Here is a 20,745-nt window from a genome sequence, read left to right as displayed (position 1 = left end):
CCGTTTGAACGCTTCTCAAATCGTCCGTCCTCCTCTTGTCGCCGTAGTCTCCCGCGGGTGAGCAGTTAAAGCAAACCAAAAAGGACTAAAATGGCGCTTAGTCAAGGAACAAAGAAGAAAGTTTGCTACTACTACGACGGTAAGTTCCATCTTGTTCGAGTGCTTTGAATCCGGTGTTGACCGATTCACGCAATGGGCAGTTTATCGCCATCAAATGTTCGTTTAATTTGCTGATTTGCTAATCGCGCACGCTAGCTACAGAGCTAGCTTAAAGCTGTATAGCTGATTTCATTGTCATGCTCAGGCACGCGAGACAACGCTTGACTCAGTCGTGTTAATTTAGCGTTTGTAAAAGCTATGCTATAAAATGCGTTCTTGTCGTATTTTGAGCGCATTTGGTCCATCTGCATGTGCTCGTTTGTTGCTTAAGATAACAATGGCGATGTGAGCGCTTCATTGTCAATATAACGCGTAGCTAGCATCAGCGCGGAAAGTGGAGCACATATCAATCAAATGTTACACGCACGCGAATGTTACTCTCTGCGTGGGTTGCTAGACATATATGTTCCATTCAGTCAAATCCATTGTTTTCACATGTAAGCGTATGAAGAATTAACCCGCCGTGCGTTGATTTCGGGGCAGTTTAAAATGCTAAAAATGATTCCATTTGGTTATTATCAGGAAGCTTCCAGCAATCCATAATGTCACGGTCATATTTACATAAGCCCACTCTAACCTTTGGAAACATCAAAACAATCCTTTCAGAATTTACTAGCGTTTCCCCCATCAGGGACGTTCACTGTCGAGAGAAATCTTAACGAGGCTGAATGTTAGAAAACTACAAATCCCCACCAAAATTCACAATGACATATCTGCTTATCCTCACATCAATGTCAGAAAACAAAAAAAAAAAAAACAATCTATGTGTGATTTTTTTTTTATGGACTCATTTCCTCTCCATAGACACACTCTACCCCGAAAGACCATAACATCCAAATTATGGGGGTGATTGTTTTGATATTTTTGGAGGTTGATGTGGGCATAGGTAGAAATTTGCCCATGTTTGATGGCTGTAGTTGTCTCACATTAAACCCAATCAAGCCTAATCAGTTGTGAATGTATATGGGGAGGAAAAAGCTTAATGCCCTTAAAACCTCAAATATTTAGGGAAGATGCCTCTTCAGCGAATTCGTTGAAGAAGCATCTTTGATAAGAAGCGAGACGTCTGACACCTTCAAAAAAGTACAGATGACGGCTGAAGAAACCTTTTCATCGATGGACCACTCCTGTACGACTGAGAGCTTACACAGATGTATTTAGGGCGATTGGTTTGATATTTTCAGAGGTTGAAGTGGGCATAGATAGTGATATGCACATGAATTTTGATGGTACAGTGATCCCTCGCTACTTCGCGGTTCACTTATCGCGGCTTCAGTGCATCACAGATTTTTTTTTTCCAGGGGAAAAACTTTTTTTAAGGAGTCTTTCTCAGAGACAAGAACGTTGTTATCGGTAGTTGTTGGCACTCCTTTTTTTTGAGAATAGAGAATTTTTTTAATGGCACGCAAATGTGCAAACAAACAAAGTAAGAGAATCAACACTGCAAACAAAGCAGAATAAAATAAAAAACACTGGCTTTGACAGCTCATGGAGCATTCTCCTCCATGAGCTGTTCTCTATTCTCAAAAAAAAAAGAAAGACAAAAAAAAAAGAGTGCCACCAGCTACAGATAGCAATGTTTTTCTCTTGGAAAAAGACCTGTCAATTTTTTATTTTTTTTTTGGACTGCATTGTACTTCGTGGATTTCACCTATCGGGGGGCTATTTTTGGAACGTCTCTCCCGCTATAAACGAAGGTTCACTGTACTTGGCTGTTAAAAAAAACACTCATTAACCATTTTAGATTGTCCTGAGAGTTCATCCTCGTGCACCAAAGCTTTGCACACAAATATTAATAATAATAATAATGGTAATGATGATACATTCTATTTATAAGCACCTTTCAAAACTCAAAGACACTTTACAGTCAAAGGATATTTTTTCTGCGAGTGTGCAGCGGCAGCCACATGCTCCAGCGTTCACTCAACCCGGAAGTAACATAAAGTGATGTGGTTTAGGTGTGTGCTTCCTTTGAATTATGTTCCCAACACTTCTCATTTCAGGTGATGTTGGAAACTATTACTATGGACAAGGTCATCCCATGAAGCCCCACCGCATTCGCATGACGCACAACTTGCTGCTCAACTATGGCCTCTACAGAAAGATGGAGATATATGTAGGTTTTAGGGCTGAACGACTTGGGGAAATTGGCTGTGATAACCCCCTCTCCACTATTTTGGCATATTATACAATTTTTTTCTCTAGGTCCTCCAACAATAAATTAATCTTTATCACAATGACTTGTGATCAACAATGTCAACTGTATGATGTATGTATAATGTATGTTCAATTACAGGTGTGAAGTGAATAAACACTTTTACTTGCAGGCTTTTAAGTGTTCACTACAAGGTCACGATATTTTACCAAATGTGATATATCAAGTCATGAATCTTCAAAACAATAATTTGAACAAATCTGTGGCTTTATATCTAACGTTCCATGTTTCATGAAATTATTTTAAAAAGATGGGTTGCAATTAAGTGCTAAACTTATCTAGACTGTGTACATGTATTCATAAAGTAATAGTCTACTGAGCAACCAAAAGGAAGTACACCCCCTCCTCCAAATGGCATCCTTTGTGATTTGAAAATTACATTATACTGCATAGCAATGTCATCTTGAATTAGATAAATATTTCAGCAACCAATTCAGGATGACCCCCCCCCCCCCCCCACCTTATGCCCAAAGACGACTGGCATAGGCTCCAGCGCCCCCTGCAACCCTAATAAGGAATATGCGGTATGGAAAATGGATGGATGGATAATAGGTTTTGGATACTTTGCGGTAATTCTGCTGATTAATTTTGGGGGATTTGGAGTCTTGTTTTATGTTTCTCTTTATGTTGATTGCAGCGTCCACACAAGGCCAGTGGAGAGGAGATGACCAAGTATCACAGTGATGATTACATCAAATTCTTGCGCTCCATCCGTCCAGACAACATGTCAGAGTACAGCAAACAGATGCAGCGGTGTAAGTTGGAGTGATCTGTCTCTTCAGAATTCCTTTCCTTAGGCTCACTTGCAGAGTATTTCTCAATGTTTGCCTTTCTGTTCTTTCCACCAGTCAATGTAGGAGAAGATTGTCCAGTATTTGATGGCTTATTTGAGTTTTGCCAGCTCTCAGGAGGTGGTTCTGTTGGTAAGATTGTGCTGGACTTGCCATTACAACTTGTAAACTTTGATGAAATCAGGGTGCTAATTCGAGCATCCGCACTCCGTTTCAGCCGGTGCCGTGAAGTTGAACAAACAACAGACAGACATAGCGATCAACTGGGCAGGCGGTCTGCATCATGCCAAGAAGTCTGAGGCCTCTGGGTTTTGCTATGTCAATGATATCGTCCTGGCTATATTGGAGTTACTCAAGTAAGCACACAAACTTGGCACCAAGCCCAAAGTGATTAAATATTAGCTTAATAAATCGATAGGAAAAGTGAAATTAAAAACTAAGGGGATGCTCCCTTTTTTGGAAAGACAATTAGATTGTGAATCTTACAACGAGGACCACTTTGCATTCAATGCAATAGCTCAATCGAATGTTCTTTTTTTAAAAGGTAATAATTTTTTAGTGTGAATGACACTCACTTTGCTTTTTTTATGTATTTTTTAATATTGTTTCCGTGGTGGTAGTTTGGCAGTATCTTAATTCAATTAGTTATGTAACTCAAAAATATTACAAACATCTCAATACATTTTGTTATCTACTGCAAACTGCAACTCTGGTTACAAGGATAGTGTTAAATGCATACCTCTATGAAGATGAGTCATACTGTGCAGGTGGTCATCATGTGTCTGGTATACAGCAGATGTCGGGAGTGAACAGTAGTGGTGAAATGATCTTTTTCTTAGTTTAAAGACAGTGTCACGGAATCTGAGGGACAGTAATCCACAACACTCCCTTTGTGCTTTAGGTACCACCAAAGAGTTCTCTACATAGACATCGACATTCACCATGGAGATGGTGTGGAGGAGGCATTCTACACCACGGACCGTGTCATGACTGTGTCATTCCACAAGTATGGAGAGTACTTTCCTGGCACCGGTGACCTGAGAGTATGTACTTATTAACAAGTAACATTCTCTGTTAAAATGACCAAATATTTAAGTGACGCCTGATTGGTCCTCTGCAGGACATTGGTGCTGGGAAGGGCAAATATTATGCTGTGAATTACCCTCTGAGAGATGGGATTGATGACGAATCTTACGAAGCCATATTCAAGCCCGTGAGTAGACAAAAAAAGTCTGTCTGATTGGAAGAAGCATTTTGAAGTGGATATTCTTGTCTTGTGTAGATCATGGCCAAGGTGATGGAGATGTACCAGCCCAGTGCTGTAGTGCTGCAGTGTGGCGCAGACTCTCTGTCAGGCGATCGACTCGGCTGCTTTAACCTCACCATTAAAGGTAGCGAGACATGGTCTACTTGGCTGTAAGCACAAATTTCTCCAACAGCCTTATGATGTCCCCACAGGACATGCCAAGTGTGTGGAGTACATGAAAAGCTTCAACCTGCCACTCCTCATGCTGGGAGGAGGGGGCTACACCATCCGAAATGTAGCACGTTGTTGGACTTATGAAACCGCTGTCGCTCTTGATACATCAATCCCAAATGGTACGTACTCATTCAAGAGGTGTTGTAAATATATTATCTGGTGCAAATCAAAACACTGGGCTGTTGCTCATAATTGAGCACCCGGTAGATGATTTTTCTCCCATTCCTTCATTTCATATTGCTTTTATTTTCCATTCAACCCCTGCCAGAACTGCCCTACAATGACTACTTTGAATACTTTGGACCAGACTTCAAGCTGCACATCAGCCCCTCCAACATGACTAACCAGAACACCAATGATTATCTGGAGAAGATAAAGTAAGTCTACTAAAACAGTGTTTCCCACACAGTGTGCCAGACAAAATTAACAAATTTTGTGGAAAAAAAATCCCCAAATTTCTCTCCCCACAAACATATCCTTTTAAACAAGCAAAACAATGAAATGTTCTCCTAGAAAGCATTCAATATATGCATAACATTAACACTGATCCACTTTTTGTGACCTTTTATGGAGTAGTTTAGAGGTGATCTATGAGATTTGTCTTTGCGTTTTCTCTGGGTATTCCGCCTTACTCTCACACTCCAGAAATATGCATGGCAGTTTAATGAACCACTCGTCCATTTGTCTGAGTGAAAGGGTGAATGATTATATGCCAAAGTGATGGCCTTAAAGTGTTGCCCTTTCAGTGTTTCCATCACGAAATGGGTGTCAGTCAAGGCTTACATGAAGTCTTGTGGTTGTCTTTGAGATCAGGAGTCACCCTTGATTCGTCTGATAAAGACTGCAAGTACATGTTTTAGTGTGTCGTTAAATGCAAGGCTGCAACCGTAAGAATGTTTTAATACATTTTTTTTTTCAATTAATGTGATTGAAAACATTTTTTAAAATCCAATCCATTTAAAAACTGCACATATGAAATTGGTAGAGGTCAAAAGTGCACAATCAGGTTGCTTCGTGAACATTCTAAAGCGCTTCTCTCATTTCATTTTATGGTAGAATGTGTCACCTGCCCTCAGCATACTGAGTCAGTGCAATTTGGAAGCTCTTTTACGGGGGCTTAAAAATAGTCCACCATTGCTTGCTCAACGGGGTTAATTAACACTGTAGTTGAAATTGACTGATTAAAAAAGTTGCTGTGTTACAATTTCAATCATGTAATTCATTGCCAATTCATTGCCAATGCCACTCGCATTGATTTTCTCCCTTTGTAATTGTCGACTATTATCCTTGCTGTCATTGCCTTTTTATCGAGCATCTTCATCTTTATAAAGCTCATCGAATTGCTTGTTCTGTAGCCACAAGGGGACACAAGCCAGTGTCTTATTGTGCCGGTCCCAAGCTCGGATAAATACTGAGGGTTGTGTCAGGAAGGGTATCGATATAAAAGCTTGGACAAAACAAACATGCGAATCAAACCTTTGGACTGATTGGCTGTGGCGACCCCTGATGGGAAAAGCCGAAAGGAAAAGAAGAAGAAGAATTTACCACTTCAGGGGCGTACCTCGCCGACTGCAGATGATAGCTAGGATAGACTCCGGCACACCTGTGAACCCTGTGAGGAAAAGTGGATTTGAAAGTGGATCGATGGATGGATAAAGGAAAGCTTCACTTTAGCAAGTTCCCTCTAATTTGTCTCAGTGCAAAGGTGAGAGGTTTGTGAATTTTAAAAATAAAGCTGTGACGTGTTTTGTCCTCCAGGCAGCGCTTATTTGAGAACCTCCGCATGCTGCCCCACGCTCCAGGGGTACAGATGCAGGCCATCCCTGAAGATGCCGTACAAGAGGATAGTGGAGATGAGGAAGAGGAGGATCCCAACAAACGCATTTCCAGTACGAATCTGTTGCCATTTACATGATCTTAACATATCAATCAAAACAGGAACATCCATTCAAGAGCCAGAGCTTTAATGTGGTGGCCCCCTTCTTTGTGTATTCAGTCCGTGCTCATGACAAGAGGATAGCGTGTGAGGAAGAGTTCTCTGACTCGGAGGATGAAGGTGAAGGAGGTCGCAGGAACACGACCAACTTCAAGAAGGCCAAGCGAGCCAAGACCGAAGGAGAGAAAGAGAGCGAAGAAAAGGAGAAGAAAGGTGAGGAGGAAACAAAAGGTATTTATTCATTTTTTTGTCTCCATTTTCATTTCACCCAGCTGACCAGCGTTTATCACTTGATGCTTCAGTTTGTTAGTCATCTGTCTGAAACTTCATTGGGGTCACTTCTACACTGACCGCCAATAAAATGAATGAAATGAAACTTTTTAATGGCTCCCTTTGCATCCATTTTCACCCCGCCTTCTGTTTGCTGAGATGTTCACTCTTATGTGTGATTGTCAGTCATGCATTATTGCAACTGAACTAATACTCACGAGCGGTATGTTGTGCATTCAAATTGCCAAGTGAGACAGTGATTTTGCATTGCAGCAATAATGTGCAGTGGAACTTTTAAGTCATGAGCTTCATTGTTTCCTTCCATTCCATTGAAATGAATGGAAATTCAATTAGTGATACCTCAGCTCAAGAACTTAATTGGTTCTAAGAAAGTGCGTGTAAAGCGAAAAGTTCGTCTGCCAAACATTAATTTCCTATAAGAAACCATTCCCAGGTTACCATAAAACATAATTTTCTACTAAATAAGCCTTAAAACTACACAAAATATACCTTATACAGTAAAGTCTCGTTATATCGATATTCTCGGGAGTCCGAAAAATATCGATATAACCGGGACTATCGATATATCCGACCCTGCGCGCATGTAATTTTCTCCTTGCGTGCATAGAAATAGTATCGTAATAAGCGGTACTATCGATATAATTGATATAACGAGACTTTACTGTATATAATAAATGTGCTATTGTATTGTAATCAAAGAAATAAACTGTACTGTATAATAACGTCGTTTATTTACCTTTGTGATGGTCGTTGTTGTAGTTGCCTCTTGATATCCGAGTGTAGTTGCCGTGCTTTCTCGGCAATAATACCGTCACTCACACTGTCACCTGTGAGCTGATTTTCGTTAATCCAAATCAACATAAGTTTTTCAACCTATTCTATTGCCGGAGACTTCCTTAGACAACACAGAAACACCCTTAGCCACACCTAGCAATTGTCGACTTAGTGTGCTGGTACAGGGACGCTAAGTCACACTTGCGTACACCTCGTTCGGGCTTTTCGATCTCCTTCTGCTCGACCGTAATGTTGTTTTGTGTCCTCTCGGCTGAACACGAGACTGTGGTGGGGTCTTTTTCGGTCCCATAATAGCAAAAGTACTCCACCCGATAACAAACCATGTCAACACTCAAAGAAAGGGGGTGAGGAAAACTAGTCCGCCAGCCACCGTGGCGCTGTGTGGTTTGGTTTGTCCGCTTAAAAACCAGTTCGTCAGCCAAGACTATATGCTCGCAAATTTAATGTTCGTGAGGCGAAATGTTTGTGAGCTAAAGCGTTCGTAAGCTGAGGTATCACTGTAATTTGTCTTGGCCAATAACATTTAGATGTCCTTTTTAACCAGTGCATTGATAAAAATAAACAAGTGAAAACACATGATTAAAACAATATTTTTTTGCTCTTTACTGGAGGATGAAGAAAAAGGGGAGAAGACTTTGCTACTCCATTGAAAAAGACATGTCAAAAGAACATGGAGTAAATCTGATTTGTGTTTTTCCAAATTCATTGATTGATTTTTTTCCCATGCAAACTTCTTTTGATCATTTTAAAGTATTTGTTTTAATTTGCTTTGTCCTTGTATATCACTAGGGAGTGCTTTCTCTTTCTTCTGTATTCATTTTTCTCCCCCCAAAAAAACGTGTGCATAGCATGAATTGTACGTAAAATGGCACATTAATAACATGAGGTTTCTCTGTATTTTACATTTCCTTATTAGTGGAATACACCCGAAGATAACAATTTTATGTTGAAGTGCTTTCAAAAGTCTAGTTTGTATTTTAAGATTTTTAAAGTGGATTTGTCATGTTTACAAAAGCTGTCATAACCAGTCATCACTGCTGACATGTACATGGATCTTGTTATTGGGGTTGTGATAATGATTAATTCTTTTTATTTACTCCTGACAGAAGTTAAAGATGAGGAGAAGGCACCAGACGAGGAGAAAATGGACACATCAAAGTGAGAAAACGCGCATTGACACACATAGTATCCAAGAAGTCGTCTTAATCATGTCGCATGCTACTCTTTTAGGCCAAAAGAGGAGTCAAAGACACCTTAAGATCCTCCCAACACAATGATGCCAGCACTGGGAAGAAAAGCAACATTGTCTTTTTATATTTTGTTGTTGGAGGGGGGAGGGAGGCTTGCTTCCATGGAATAGGTTATAAAATGGGACAGATTTTTTTTTTCTTGGACTTTTCCAATATTGTGAACTGAAATCAAAAATTTTGCTTTGTCAACTTGATCTTCACTCAAACTTTTAAGGCGCCAACACTTTCATTTCCTTTGTCAGACAACTGTTTCAAGTTTTATATCTCATGAATTTAACTTATTTAAATCATAGATATTTGGACTCTTGACCCTACCCTTTTTCTTAAAATGTCTTTCAGTCCCAATTATTTCCTGTGCCTTTGAGAGTATAGTTATTGCATGTTTGTATAATAGAACCTTTTCTATAATACTTCTGTGTCAGTAGTCTTCCCTGCTAAAATGATCAGGAATTATTTGTGTTCCTGTTTCTTTTTTAGTTCATATTTGAGATTTTCAGAAGTATTATTCCGCTGTGTGCTGTCATTTGAAACAGCAAGGATATCAAATGTTTCAAAATGGAAAATTTACCAATTTAGTGGTAATCCAGTAAAAGCAATGTCATTTGTACTCTAAGTGAGAAGCTAGTTCAAATTGGCAAATGCTTTCGGATCCTTTAAATCAGGGGTCTGAAACTCAATTTACCCGGGGGCCGCTGGAGGCAGTCTGGGTGAGGCGGGGCCGCATCAGGATTTCCACAAGAAAAGCACAGATAAAACATTCCAATGTTCTCAAAATCTTTATTTTTAACACACAAAAAAATGAATTAAACCAATAAATGCAAAAATGAATACAAAATAAATGAACCAGTAATAAATAAAATAATTATAATGATCATAAGGCAGATACAGACGACTGAAAAAAACCCACAGGAAAACTAATTATTTTAATAAAGTTTCAAATGTCTGTATTCACAGTTCTTTAACCTTTAACTTTCTTAACATAAATAAAATATTGAACATGAACTGTCCTGAACATGGCTTCTCTTGCCTACTTCTTGCCGCTCGAAACCTGGCAGCGCTTCTTTTCACAAAGCCGAGCCACATTTGGCTTGAGGGAGGAGGCAGTGGAGACTCTGAGTAGGGCTTGAAGATGCGCATCAGGAAGTCTGAACAAATTGGAGAAGAGCTTCTCATATAAGTATGTGCTCCCAAAAAGACACATGGTCTGCTTGAACATTTGGGAAAGTTCAGGGAAGCTGGGGGTTAACTCAAAAATTGCCCAAGCTTGTCTGCTTCTCCATTCATATCCCTGAACTTGGCTTTTAGTGCAGAGTTGCACTGTAGATTACAGAGCTCCATTTGGAACACAGGAGAGGCATCTTGCACATCCAAAGAGAATGGGTCCGCAAAAATTTGAAATGTGGCTTTGTGCGTCTTGATGTCTGCAAATCTGTGATCAAATTCCCTATGTAGCTCCAAAATGGGTTCAACATACTTCTCACCACTGAATGGTGTGCCTGCATCCAGGAGTGCCTTGCATGCTGGGAAATGGAAAAGGTTTGTCTGAGAGCTGGGCCTTCCATCCAAGTTTCGTGCAGAATGCTTTCACGTTGTCATGGGCAGCACTGACGAGTTGCCCCTGGCCTTGTAGCTTCTTGTTCAGTACATTAAGCTCATGTGTGATATCAACAAGAAAAGCTAAGTCAATGAGCCATTTGGGTTCACTTAGCACAGGAACAACCACCCCGTCTTTCTCCTTGAATTCTTTTATTTCTTCTCTCAACACAAAAAATCTCTTCAATATGTTTCCCCTGCTGAGCCAACATATCTCAGTGAAGTAGAGCACATCCCCATATTCTGACTCCATTTCCTCTAAAAAAAAGCATGGAACCTTCTGTGCTTCAAGCCGCTGCATCTGATTTGTTTGATGCATTACACAACGACAGACATCACATTGTCAAACTTCAGGCATTTGCTGCAAAGGGCCTGCTGATGAATAATGCCGTGCAGTGCTATGGCCTCCTCCAAACCCTCCTCTCCCAATTTTTTTTGAACAAGTGCTACCTGTCCATTCTTCCTCCCTGTCATTGATGGGGTACCATCGGTTGTTATTCCAACAAAGTTCTACCATGACAAAACAGCATTCTCAATAGCATCACACAGTTGTTCAAATATGTCCTTAGCGGGGGGCTGGCCGTGCATTGGAATTACTGTGAGCAACTCCTCCGTCACTTCAAAATTGTCAACATTGTCTGTGATGTCTGTGGTCTCATCAAGAGCCACTGAATATACACTGAAACATTTTGCTTTCTCACACAGTTGATCATAAATGTCATTTGATAGATCAGAAATGCGCTCTGCCACGGTGTTGCCAGAAAGGCTGATGTTGTTAAACTGGCCTTTCTTTTCTGGACAATTTCTGCAGCCTGTAATATGCACTTTTTGACAAATTCACCTTCTGTGAATGGGTTTCCCGCTTTAGCAGTCATCTCACTGACGACGTAGCTAGCTTCGACTCCTGCTAAATTCTTTTTGGTTGCTTTCTTGAAGTAATCTTGTTGCCTCAGTAGACGTGTTTTAAGATTGGCAACCTGGTTGGCTCTCTCATCTCCCTGGTATTTTTCGTATTCCTCAGCATGTCGAGTTTTATAATGACGTTATAAATTGTATTCCTTGTGCACCGCGACTTTTTCAATACAGATAAGACACGTCGGGGTGCCCCTGTGCTCAACAAAGAAATATTGCACTCCCCACTTTTCCTGAAATTGTCTGTGCTCATCACCGACCTTTCTCTTCACCGCAGGCTTTGAAAAAGAAATCTTGTGATTCCACTCGGTGTGAGTCTCGAGTTGAACTTAAACTTTCAGTTTGCGGGGCTGTGGTGCATGCGCACTTTCAATCTATGATGTTATTAAACATCAGATTATTAAGAAGGCGTATAGATGGCCGAAAGCTCCGGATAGCTAATGCAGTTCTTTTTCTCTAATCGAATCGGACAACGACAGTTATCCGAATTTCTCAAGTGCTGGGTAAACGCACTGACTGTTAAGTTTCAGTTTCACTCGCGATGTGCCTATAATAAGTAAGAAAAAACACATCAGCTCGGCCAGGATGGACATGGCTACTGACATGGCACAGGCCGACTCATAAATCACAGCGCTTTCTTCATTTATGAGCTGAGAGCAGTCGAGGACTATAGGAGCTGAGTGGAGTCGGCTTCACGGCTTCTCCTCCGCCCAGCTGACTGGAGGAATGAATGAATGAGTGAAGCACTGGACAGCCTGACCGATGTGCCACCCTTCATAGCTTTTTATCCCACACACACAAGTTTCATTCATATCAATCATGCGGGCCGCACTAACAATCTTTCATATCAAGGTGGGCCGCAACATATTCCTTCGGGGGCCGCAGTTGGCCCATGGGCCGTGGGTTTAAGACCACTGCTTTAAATGATATATTTGACTGATTCAAATAAAATTCATAGACACAATGTAGTATTTTATATAACAAGTCAAAATGAACAAGAAAGCTGACCACCCTGGTTAAACATGTTTAATTCACCATTTGGTCATAACACAAAATAGCAGTCCATATTTTATCTTGTAAAAAAAACATACGTACATCCGTAGGAAAAATATTAGACAAATGTCAAGCATTCCAAATGTTTGTTCATCAGAATCATCAATTCAACTCATTTTACAACCCATACTTGATGTGATGTGCTCAGAGCCAATGGCTTTGCTCTGCTGCCGCACCAACGCCCAGAAGCTCATCTTGCTCCACAGCCTCAGCATTAAGCTCGGTCGACTGAACCCTTGGAGGTGATTGGGGTACTGCGGCGGCCCTCTGGATGCGAACCTGGAACCGCACAACCCTTGTAAAGCACTCTGGAGAAGAACACTTGAAGAACATCTTACAAGACAGTGAACATGTCACCTTGGTGAGTGACTGAGTGAATTTAAGGTGACAAAAACCAATGGATGTCTTTACCGCAGTGAAGGACCAAGTACAGCTCACGTTGGGATGATGGCATTCGTTAAATACCACAGTAGGTCCCAATTGTTTTTTTTTTTGGAACAAGACTAATTAAAGTAGAGGTAAGAAGAGCTCAATGTTCTGATGTCCCAGGTCTAATCTGGAATACCTGGATCAAACCCAAAAGTTAAGAACAAATTACCCTCTTTGCGATGGTGGGCCTCCGCCGGCACGGGCAGAGGTACAAAAATGACGTACAGGCAGCGAAGCAGCGGAAGGAGAACACCATTTCCACCACAGACATCAGTATCAGCGGGACCCACAATATGATCGTGGTGCTCTAATGGACGAAAACCAAGATGGAGAATAACTTTTCGGCGGACACGGTCTTTAACTTGTTTTGTCCTCACGTAAACGCGGGTTGGGTCAAAGGGGCATTCGTAGGTGATACTGGAAGACCCGACACCGTGCTTGAGGAGAATGCAGTGTGTCAGCAGGCTTCGTCCTTTGTGAACGATGGCAGTGACCACGGACGCTATCAGGCCCAAAGTGGAGGCAACAGCCAAGAGACCTGCTATGAAGCTGAATACCAGCAGGACCCACTTCTGCAGACACCACAGAAAAAAAACTCAGGTAGGCTTAAAACGACCAGCCACAAATTCTGTTTTATCATAGAATTCTACGTCAAGTCATGGTGGGACCTCCAAAGCAGTAATAGTTGGCTTGACTTTGTGTCACTTTGTAGAGATTTGCCACAGTGGAATGAAATCATTTTACAGTGCATTTTGTCATTTACCCCATGACTGGAATGACGACATCAGTTTCAGACAGCGCTATTTTCTATGGATGCAACTTTCAATTGATTATTACCATATTTTCCAGTGTATAAGGTGCAGCAGAGTATACGGCGCACCCCCAATGAATGGTGTATTTTCAAACTGTTTTCATTTATAAGGCACACTGGACTATAAGACACACCTTTAATGAAAGAAAAATGTTTCCAAATATATATGAAAAAAATAAGTTTCACAAATATAAGGCACACTCGCTACTGTAGAGGCTGGGGTTATGCACTACTATAATAATATATATATAATAATAGAGTCGTGGCTGCTGACAGTAGTTGTGAGACCTGTTGTGGTTCTCCTGGGTATAAGGTGCAGGGTCATCTTTTGAAGAAAGTCAAGGCATTTGGGTGCGCCTTATACACTGGAGAATACGGTAATTTGCAGAAGCCTATTTTTATAGCAAACAATATGTTCAGAGATTTTTTTTTTTTTTTGGGGGCCCCACTGTAGTTGTGGTGTGTACAGTGGTACCTCGGTTCTCGACCATAATTCGTTCCGGGACCCTGTTCAAAAAGCGATTTTTTTTTTTTTTTTTTTTTTTTTTTTTTTTTTTTTTTTTTGAACACCGAAACCACCTCTTTGCTCCTGTCACTTGCGAGTTGACAGCGGGGCCGGGAGGGGCGGGGCTGCCGTTCTCCACCCGCTGTCATTCTCTAATCACGGACACGGGGCATTTATACGGTTCACGATCACCTCGCCAATGCCGGATGATTGACTCACCTCGCCACCGTACCTGGACTCTTCCTTCGATGCGCGAGTGTATCCGGTGCGAGGTATTTTCCCTGAGTCCCGTAAATTTATGTCATCTTCCGGGATTGCGTAATTTTGCACCCTCGTGTGCCATTTGCTTTTTGCCGTAGTAAGTGGATCGGATCACCCCCTGCCTTCTTACTCGCTGTGTTCTCTTTTATTTGTGAATAAACATCTTGCTTGAGTAGTACGTCTCTGCCGCCTGCTTTGGAGTCCCAAACATTCCACTACGTTCCGACGAGTCAGCTGCCGTCACTCTCGCTCGGAACGTGACAGCTATGGATGACTCGGCTACAGGATGTTCTTTTCTCTTAAAATATCTATCCAATGACACTTGCTTTCACTTCTGTTGCGTCACACGCGTGTATGATTTTGAAGTGCGCCTTTCAACACTTTCATGTCTTTCAATTCCTTGATCTCCTTGATGTGCGTATCACTCTGACGCATAGCACACACTTGAAAATTTTATAAAAGGAGCTGTCGCGGGACAGAGAGATTGGGCAGAATCATATCAGACTCATCTCGGACTCACGCCCTCATGCCGGGCGTCGGACGGACATCACGGCACGACTTGCTCGACTCCACGCCGCGATCAAGCTCTGCGCGTCACCTGCCTGGGAGATCTGACAACGAACCTACTTACAAATAAAGAGAACCATCAAACTCTTTATTGTTCCACAGCCACATCACTAGATTTCACAGCCTCCTTATTCTTTAATATCGTACTGATCGTAGATTTTGCTGTATTCCCTAGCCAGATCAGACACTCGCACACCTCCTTCATATTTTGCGATTATTTCTTTCTCAAATGCAATAGTTGTACACGCTACTTTTCTTTTGTCACTTTAAGCAGCACTTACTTTCTTTGGAGGCATGATTAGGGGCTAAAACTCTTCGTACACCTATATTAAACGCTACAGCAAAACGCAGCACGTCCGCTAGCCACAACAGTTGGTCACGGAGAGAGCGATACGCCCGTGCGCCGCTCAGCTCCCCACCCTCGCGTACGCACTCACGCGTCGTATTGGCGTTCGAACATCAATCGGTGTTCGAAGCAAGAATATCTCGAATATTTTGTTCGAACTGTGAGGCGTTTGAGAACCGAGGTACCACTGTACTTTGCTGTTCAGTGAGGGTGACAAATAGATCGCTCAAAGTTATGATAGAAGCATGCAAAGAGTGAACAAGTTAAGCAAACCGTTCTTACCAAAATCTTGCTTTTCTTGTTTTTGGACAAGACAATTGCAATTATTCCACCGATTATTCCCTGAGGAGCAGAAGACATATATGAGCAACACTTTATTTTCCTAATTCTTCAAGTGAAATTTGAAGTGTTAAATGTTGTTCCTATGGTTTGCCCTGTGGCTCGTCAATATGACAAAAATCAAGCATATCCCCTCTCCTCCAAAAGTATTGGAAAGCCATTTCCTTGACTTTTGCAGTTCATTAAAACATTTTGGTTCAACACTAAAAGAGAAATTTAACATGAGATAAGATACCGAAACATTTCAGCTGTTATTCCCAGTTGTTATCTGTATGATACATCTTAAAAGACATTGTTTCAATTCAAAGGGTTTTCTTTTTTTTTAGACAAGCAAAAGTATTGGAACAGGCCAAACACTTAAAATACAGTTGTATTTTAATCACAAATTCCAATACTTTTGCCAGTATAAAAAACACAGCATTCTACTTCTGTGTGCCAGCATTTCAGAAAAATCCACCCCTTTCTCATGAATATTTTTCTCAAAGATGTGTTGAAAAAAAAATGGATGAAAACCTCAATACTCCACGAATAGGTGATGTGAAAGGGCTGAGAGCACTGTTGGTCTATGACAGGTTTACGCCGGTAATCTGACACTAAGGATATATCAGGAAGAAGCAGGTGGCAGGTATGGTTGTTGTTCTGAAGCGTTGTCAGAAATCATACGAATGGGGTGAATGCAATGCACACACAGGCACAAAGTTTATTGCTGTTTATTGTTTGAAGAATCACCCTGGGAGGACATACGTAGAAAACAAAACACGCCTGTCAATCACAAATACCAATACTTTTGCCAATGTAAAAAAATGGGTCCATTAAAACCAAAAGGGCCATATGCAGGGTGATGCAAAAAAACGTGCCCCAACTCTAATTGGGCCCTGTTTCTTAGTGTTCTAGGCCATCTCGAACATATGCTCTAGTACGCAGAAAAACAGGCCAAAGACCCTCATGTTTTGATATGATGTTTTAAATATAATAAACTAGTTATGAGCAAAGGTTCATTTCATTCGGACAAAACACTAAGAAACGGGCCCTAATTACAATCGGGGCTGTCATGATCTGGTTGGCGACCAACGGGTGGCGCTGTCGGCCCCGCCTGCACCTGCACAGGTGCTGGTCGTCCAGATCAGTGGCGGACTGCCACGGATTGGCGACCAACTGTAGCCTCGCAGGTGCTGGTCGTTTTAATCAGTGATACTTAAAAGGACTCCCGTCACGACCATCCGGTGTCTGTTCGTTGTTTGTTGCATGCTTTGTCTGCAATCGCATGCATTGTATGCTGTGCATGTGTTTGTTTAACCTTGGCGGACTTTTACACTTGGTTTTCTTTTGATACTTTTTTCTGTTCAGATCATTTTGATGTTTTACATTTTGTTCCTGCTATTTTAATACAATTTGTCAAACACAACCTCCTGCTCCCTCCTGCCTGCTTTTTGGGATCCGCATCCGCCATCACCACCTTGCAAACCGTGACAGGGGCCCATTTTTTTTGGTCACTCTGTATTATAGACAATCTATCAGACCCAGAAGCAACTCATGTAAATAAAAGCTGACATTATTATGTCATCTCATAATTGTCTTTTAATGCCAAACCCAAAGGTTTTGTCTACAGCGCAAATGGTGCAATTGTTCGACTGATGCCTGTAGAAGCGTAGTTCTTTTACCATTAAGCCTGCCACAATGGCGATGACATTAGTGATGGCATACACCAAGATGCGGGCTTCGGCGTGTACGCTGATGTGCCTGAGAACTGCACCGTGCACCAGAGCGCCAAGGAGAAAATTAACATGGCCGACCAGGACCAGCGCCAAGCCCATCTTCATCAGGGTTTTGTTGTCTTTGAGGTTAGCACAGCACACCCCTACACAAACAGAAATGTTAACTCTTCCAGCACTGGTGGTAGCTAATTAAAAATATGCTTGAGTGTACACAAGTAGATTTTTCCGGTATTTGTTCAGTGTTGGGGTAATTCACTATACGAACATCTTTAAACATCTTTTTGCATCATTTTGTTTTACTTGGACTTCCCGATACGTCATATCCTGCCTGCCTTTACATGATGTCACATCCTAGTACCTCACGTCCTATTACACCACATCCTGTCCGTCTTACATAAATGCTCTCCCAGCGCAACTATCTCTCTTCCTCTCTGCCTCTCCTCAACCGACCTCACAATGTCCCTGCTGTCCACAAGATTAAAATAATTTATTCTATTCAACACCTGGCTTCCTGCTGATTTCACCATCCCACATCTAACACCCTGAAGAGCGATGAACCAGGAACGAACGATCACTTTTAACCCATCATTCAGTACTTCAGCATTTGTTTCTGATTATTTAACTCCTGTTTGAAAAGATGTAAAAAAGGCGAATGTTTAACACCTTGTAAAAATAGGCTCGCTAATTTTGCATCCTCTGCGGATGATGATTATAACAGTAAACTCAGTGATGATTGAATTTTGGAGTCTTATGTCACCATTAGAGGGAAGGGGTGCGTGCGTGCATTCTGCTCGAGAGGCTTTCAATGTTGTGAAAAATATTTTTTCACTCTGATTGATGGACAGTTGTGCAGTGTGAATAACTCACTTTTGAAAAGAAATATTCTTTATCATTGAAAATCAAAATTGTTTCACCGGCCTCCCTGTGTGAAGTTTTCTCCGTGTCCTCCGGTTTACTCCCATGTTCCAAAAGCATGCAGGGCAGGCTGAACACTCCAAATTGTCCCTAGGTGTAAGTACGAGTGTGGATGGTTGTTTGTCTCTGTGTGCCCTGCGATTGGCTGGCAACCAGTTCAGGGTGTCCCCCGCCTAGTGCCCAAAGATGGCTGGGATGGGGGCCAGCACTGCCCGCAACCCTAATGAGGATAAAGCGGTCTGGAAAATGGATGGATGGAAATTGTTTCAGTAAATGTTGATATTTAGCACAAAGATAACTGATCCGTGGTTTCTTGATGATAGCATTAACATGGGAACAATAGGACAAAAATAAATGAAAGAAATTTAGAAAAACACACACACACACACACACACACACACACACACACACACACACACACACACACACACACACACACACACACACACACACACACACACACACACACGTGGAAAACAAAGTTAACAAAATGTTTGGTGGGGTGGAGCATACAGTATATCTTCCTGAGGGTTGAGTACGGTTAGTGTCCTGCGAGACCAACTTGGTGTTTTGGGTCATAACATTAGTTTGTTCACGGCCCTTGCACATGTACACAGGAACTGATGATGAAAACATTTCAGTCTGTGACTGTGTACAATCACTTAAAAAATATATTCCTGGACTCTTTTGACATCCAATACCAGCAACATTCCATTTGATTTTTTGAAGTTGTCAAAGAGGGTAAAAACTTCTTTGAATAACCCTCACTGATGCTTACCAAACTTATCGACATCACCTCTCAGCACTGCCATTCACAAATTTATTCGGGTTTTGTTTACCGATTTTTTTTATTACCGAATTTGTTCGGGTTTTGTTTTCTCTTGTTGGTGTGCTGATAAAGCACTGTTTTTTCCTTCCACCAGGGGGCATCATTTCCCTTTTTCCCATATTAGCACTTTGTTCTAGCTAGCTAGCTAGTTCAGTTGTTGTTAAAGCGTTATATAATATATAAAATATATTTTGGGCCGAACACCTCATTTCAAGCTCATATAACTCCAGACCCATATAATTTAGGAATCACCTTTTTTTCTGATGAGAGTATAAGGTTTCTTGGACACACGTCTGGCAGTGGGTGAGTAAATAAAGGCTGATTTAATGCCCAGAATGTACTGTATTTTTGTACAACAATAATGGTTCGCCTGTGTTAATGAAATAGGCATAAATAATTCCCCAAAAAATGCTGGTGGAAAAACTTTTTGAAACCATCATAAAACAACAGATTGAAATCACCATTGTGGCAGTACTTCGATGCCGCCTTGTGCTCTTAACTACGAGACAACAATTTTCTTGCCCTATTTGACTTTGAGCAAGAAGCAGATCACAAGGCACGTATAGACAAACAACCCTTCACACACTCAGGCCAATGAATGAACATAATAAACTTGTTTTTGGAATGTGGGAGGAAACCAGAGAACGGGTAACTGGAGAAATCCTACAAACTCCATCCAGGAGCGCCAAAGCCAAACTTGGGATTCAAACGCAAAAAAACCTCGACTGCGCGGCATCATTGCGAACCACGACTACTGTACGTATTTTAAATGATGTGTACGATAAGCAAATGTCACAATTAACTCTGATCTGAGACCAAAATGCACTTCTAGAGAATTATATATTTAACATTTTTTTGTGAATTTATATTGGCCCTTCTCCACTTGCTACTTACTTGGGGGTGGCTTATTTGAAGCTTTGCGATTCCCACACAATATTCAAACATGCCATTTTGACAATACAACACAAAAGTAATTGCAGAAGCTTTGTTACAACGGTTACAACTATTTAACTGGACATAAACGGGCCTTCTTAACGACGAAACAAAAGGCGCCACACCTTAACTTGCGAGCATGCCGGTCGCCAAACAACTAAATATGCAGGAAAATGTCCGAGTTAACATACCACAGTTCACCATGATTGACGTCCTCTTCTCTTATATGTAAGAATGAACATACGGTGCACCGCTATCATTTCTGACAGCGTTTATTGAAAAACTAGCATTAGGGTGAACAGCTTGTCTTGCTCAACTGTCGCTCGCCTGCGATTTCTTCAACTTCCTCACCTGAGTTTAAGCCACGCCTCTCTACACCACATAACATCTTTTAAGCATAATCGTTTTTGTTAAAACATCACGTTTGGCGAAAAATATATGTGGCCTTTACTCAGCAGATAAGAGATTTTGAATGGGCGTGTATTTTATTGTTCTCGTGCCGTTTAACTTTAGGCACAGGAGCGCGCTTTGAAAACGGGCACGCGCGTTCTGGATAAGGCGAAATACAGTACAGTATAGTCGAGACAATATTTTTTTCCACACAAAACGATGACGCCACA

The 20,745-nt window shown here is 41.4% G+C and overlaps 2 protein-coding genes across 3 annotated transcripts; one reads left to right on the top strand and one right to left on the bottom strand.

The window, feature by feature from the left end:
* Nucleotides 1–2: 2 nt before the first annotated feature.
* Nucleotides 3–9,919, top strand: hdac1 (histone deacetylase 1). 2 transcript variants are annotated; one of them, XM_089004174.1, is made up of 14 exons: nucleotides 3–139; nucleotides 2,163–2,275; nucleotides 3,012–3,129; nucleotides 3,223–3,297; nucleotides 3,383–3,521; nucleotides 4,067–4,208; nucleotides 4,286–4,378; nucleotides 4,448–4,556; nucleotides 4,624–4,764; nucleotides 4,914–5,022; nucleotides 6,404–6,534; nucleotides 6,642–6,794; nucleotides 8,774–8,825; nucleotides 8,898–9,919. In XM_089004174.1, the coding sequence occupies exons 1-14, from the start codon at nucleotides 91–93 to the stop codon at nucleotides 8,923–8,925; spliced, it is 1,452 nt and encodes a 483-aa protein (XP_088860300.1). In that variant the 5' UTR covers nucleotides 3–90; the 3' UTR covers nucleotides 8,926–9,919. The 2 variants fall into 2 exon arrangements, with proteins under 2 accessions (XP_088860300.1, XP_088860298.1); XM_089004172.1 differs by having other exon boundaries at nucleotides 6,642–6,812.
* A 2,514-nt stretch (nucleotides 9,920–12,433) lies between these two features.
* tmem54a (transmembrane protein 54a) lies at nucleotides 12,434–20,475 on the bottom strand. The gene is made up of 6 exons (XM_089004179.1): nucleotides 20,317–20,475; nucleotides 17,395–17,591; nucleotides 15,677–15,736; nucleotides 13,282–13,476; nucleotides 13,074–13,211; nucleotides 12,434–12,754 (listed from the first exon to the last, which is right to left on the bottom strand). The coding sequence occupies exons 1-6, from the start codon at nucleotides 20,327–20,329 to the stop codon at nucleotides 12,620–12,622; spliced, it is 738 nt and encodes a 245-aa protein (XP_088860305.1). The 5' UTR covers nucleotides 20,330–20,475; the 3' UTR covers nucleotides 12,434–12,619.
* Between the last annotated feature and the right edge of the window lie 270 nt (nucleotides 20,476–20,745).

The sequence above is a fragment of the Hippocampus bargibanti genome, linkage group LG09 (genome assembly GCF_051943395.1).
Source record: "Hippocampus bargibanti isolate YZ-2025 linkage group LG09, ASM5194339v1, whole genome shotgun sequence".
Lineage (NCBI taxonomy): Eukaryota > Metazoa > Chordata > Actinopteri > Syngnathiformes > Syngnathidae > Hippocampus > Hippocampus bargibanti.
This window is presented reverse-complemented; position numbering and strand designations above follow the sequence as displayed.

What these genes read in the sequence shown, in the direction of transcription:
- hdac1 (XM_089004172.1), top strand. Translation starts at nt 91, where the DNA reads ATGGCGCTTAGTCAAGGAACAAAGAAGAAAGTTTGCTACTACTACGAC. An exon ending in TGATACATCAATCCCAAATG is followed by an intron (nt 4,765 to 4,913) that starts GTACGTACTCAT and finishes AACCCCTGCCAG; the next exon opens with AACTGCCCTACAATGACTAC. An exon ending in TCCCAACAAACGCATTTCCA is followed by an intron (nt 6,535 to 6,641) that starts GTACGAATCTGT and finishes TTGTGTATTCAG; the next exon opens with TCCGTGCTCATGACAAGAGG.
- tmem54a (XM_089004179.1), bottom strand. An exon ending in ACAAGAAAAGCAAGATTTTG is followed by an intron (nt 13,477 to 15,676) that starts GTAAGAACGGTT and finishes TGGTGTCTGCAG; the next exon opens with AAGTGGGTCCTGCTGGTATT. An exon ending in GGCCCACCATCGCAAAGAGG is followed by an intron (nt 12,755 to 13,073) that starts GTAATTTGTTCT and finishes GTGCGGTTCCAG; the next exon opens with GTTCGCATCCAGAGGGCCGC.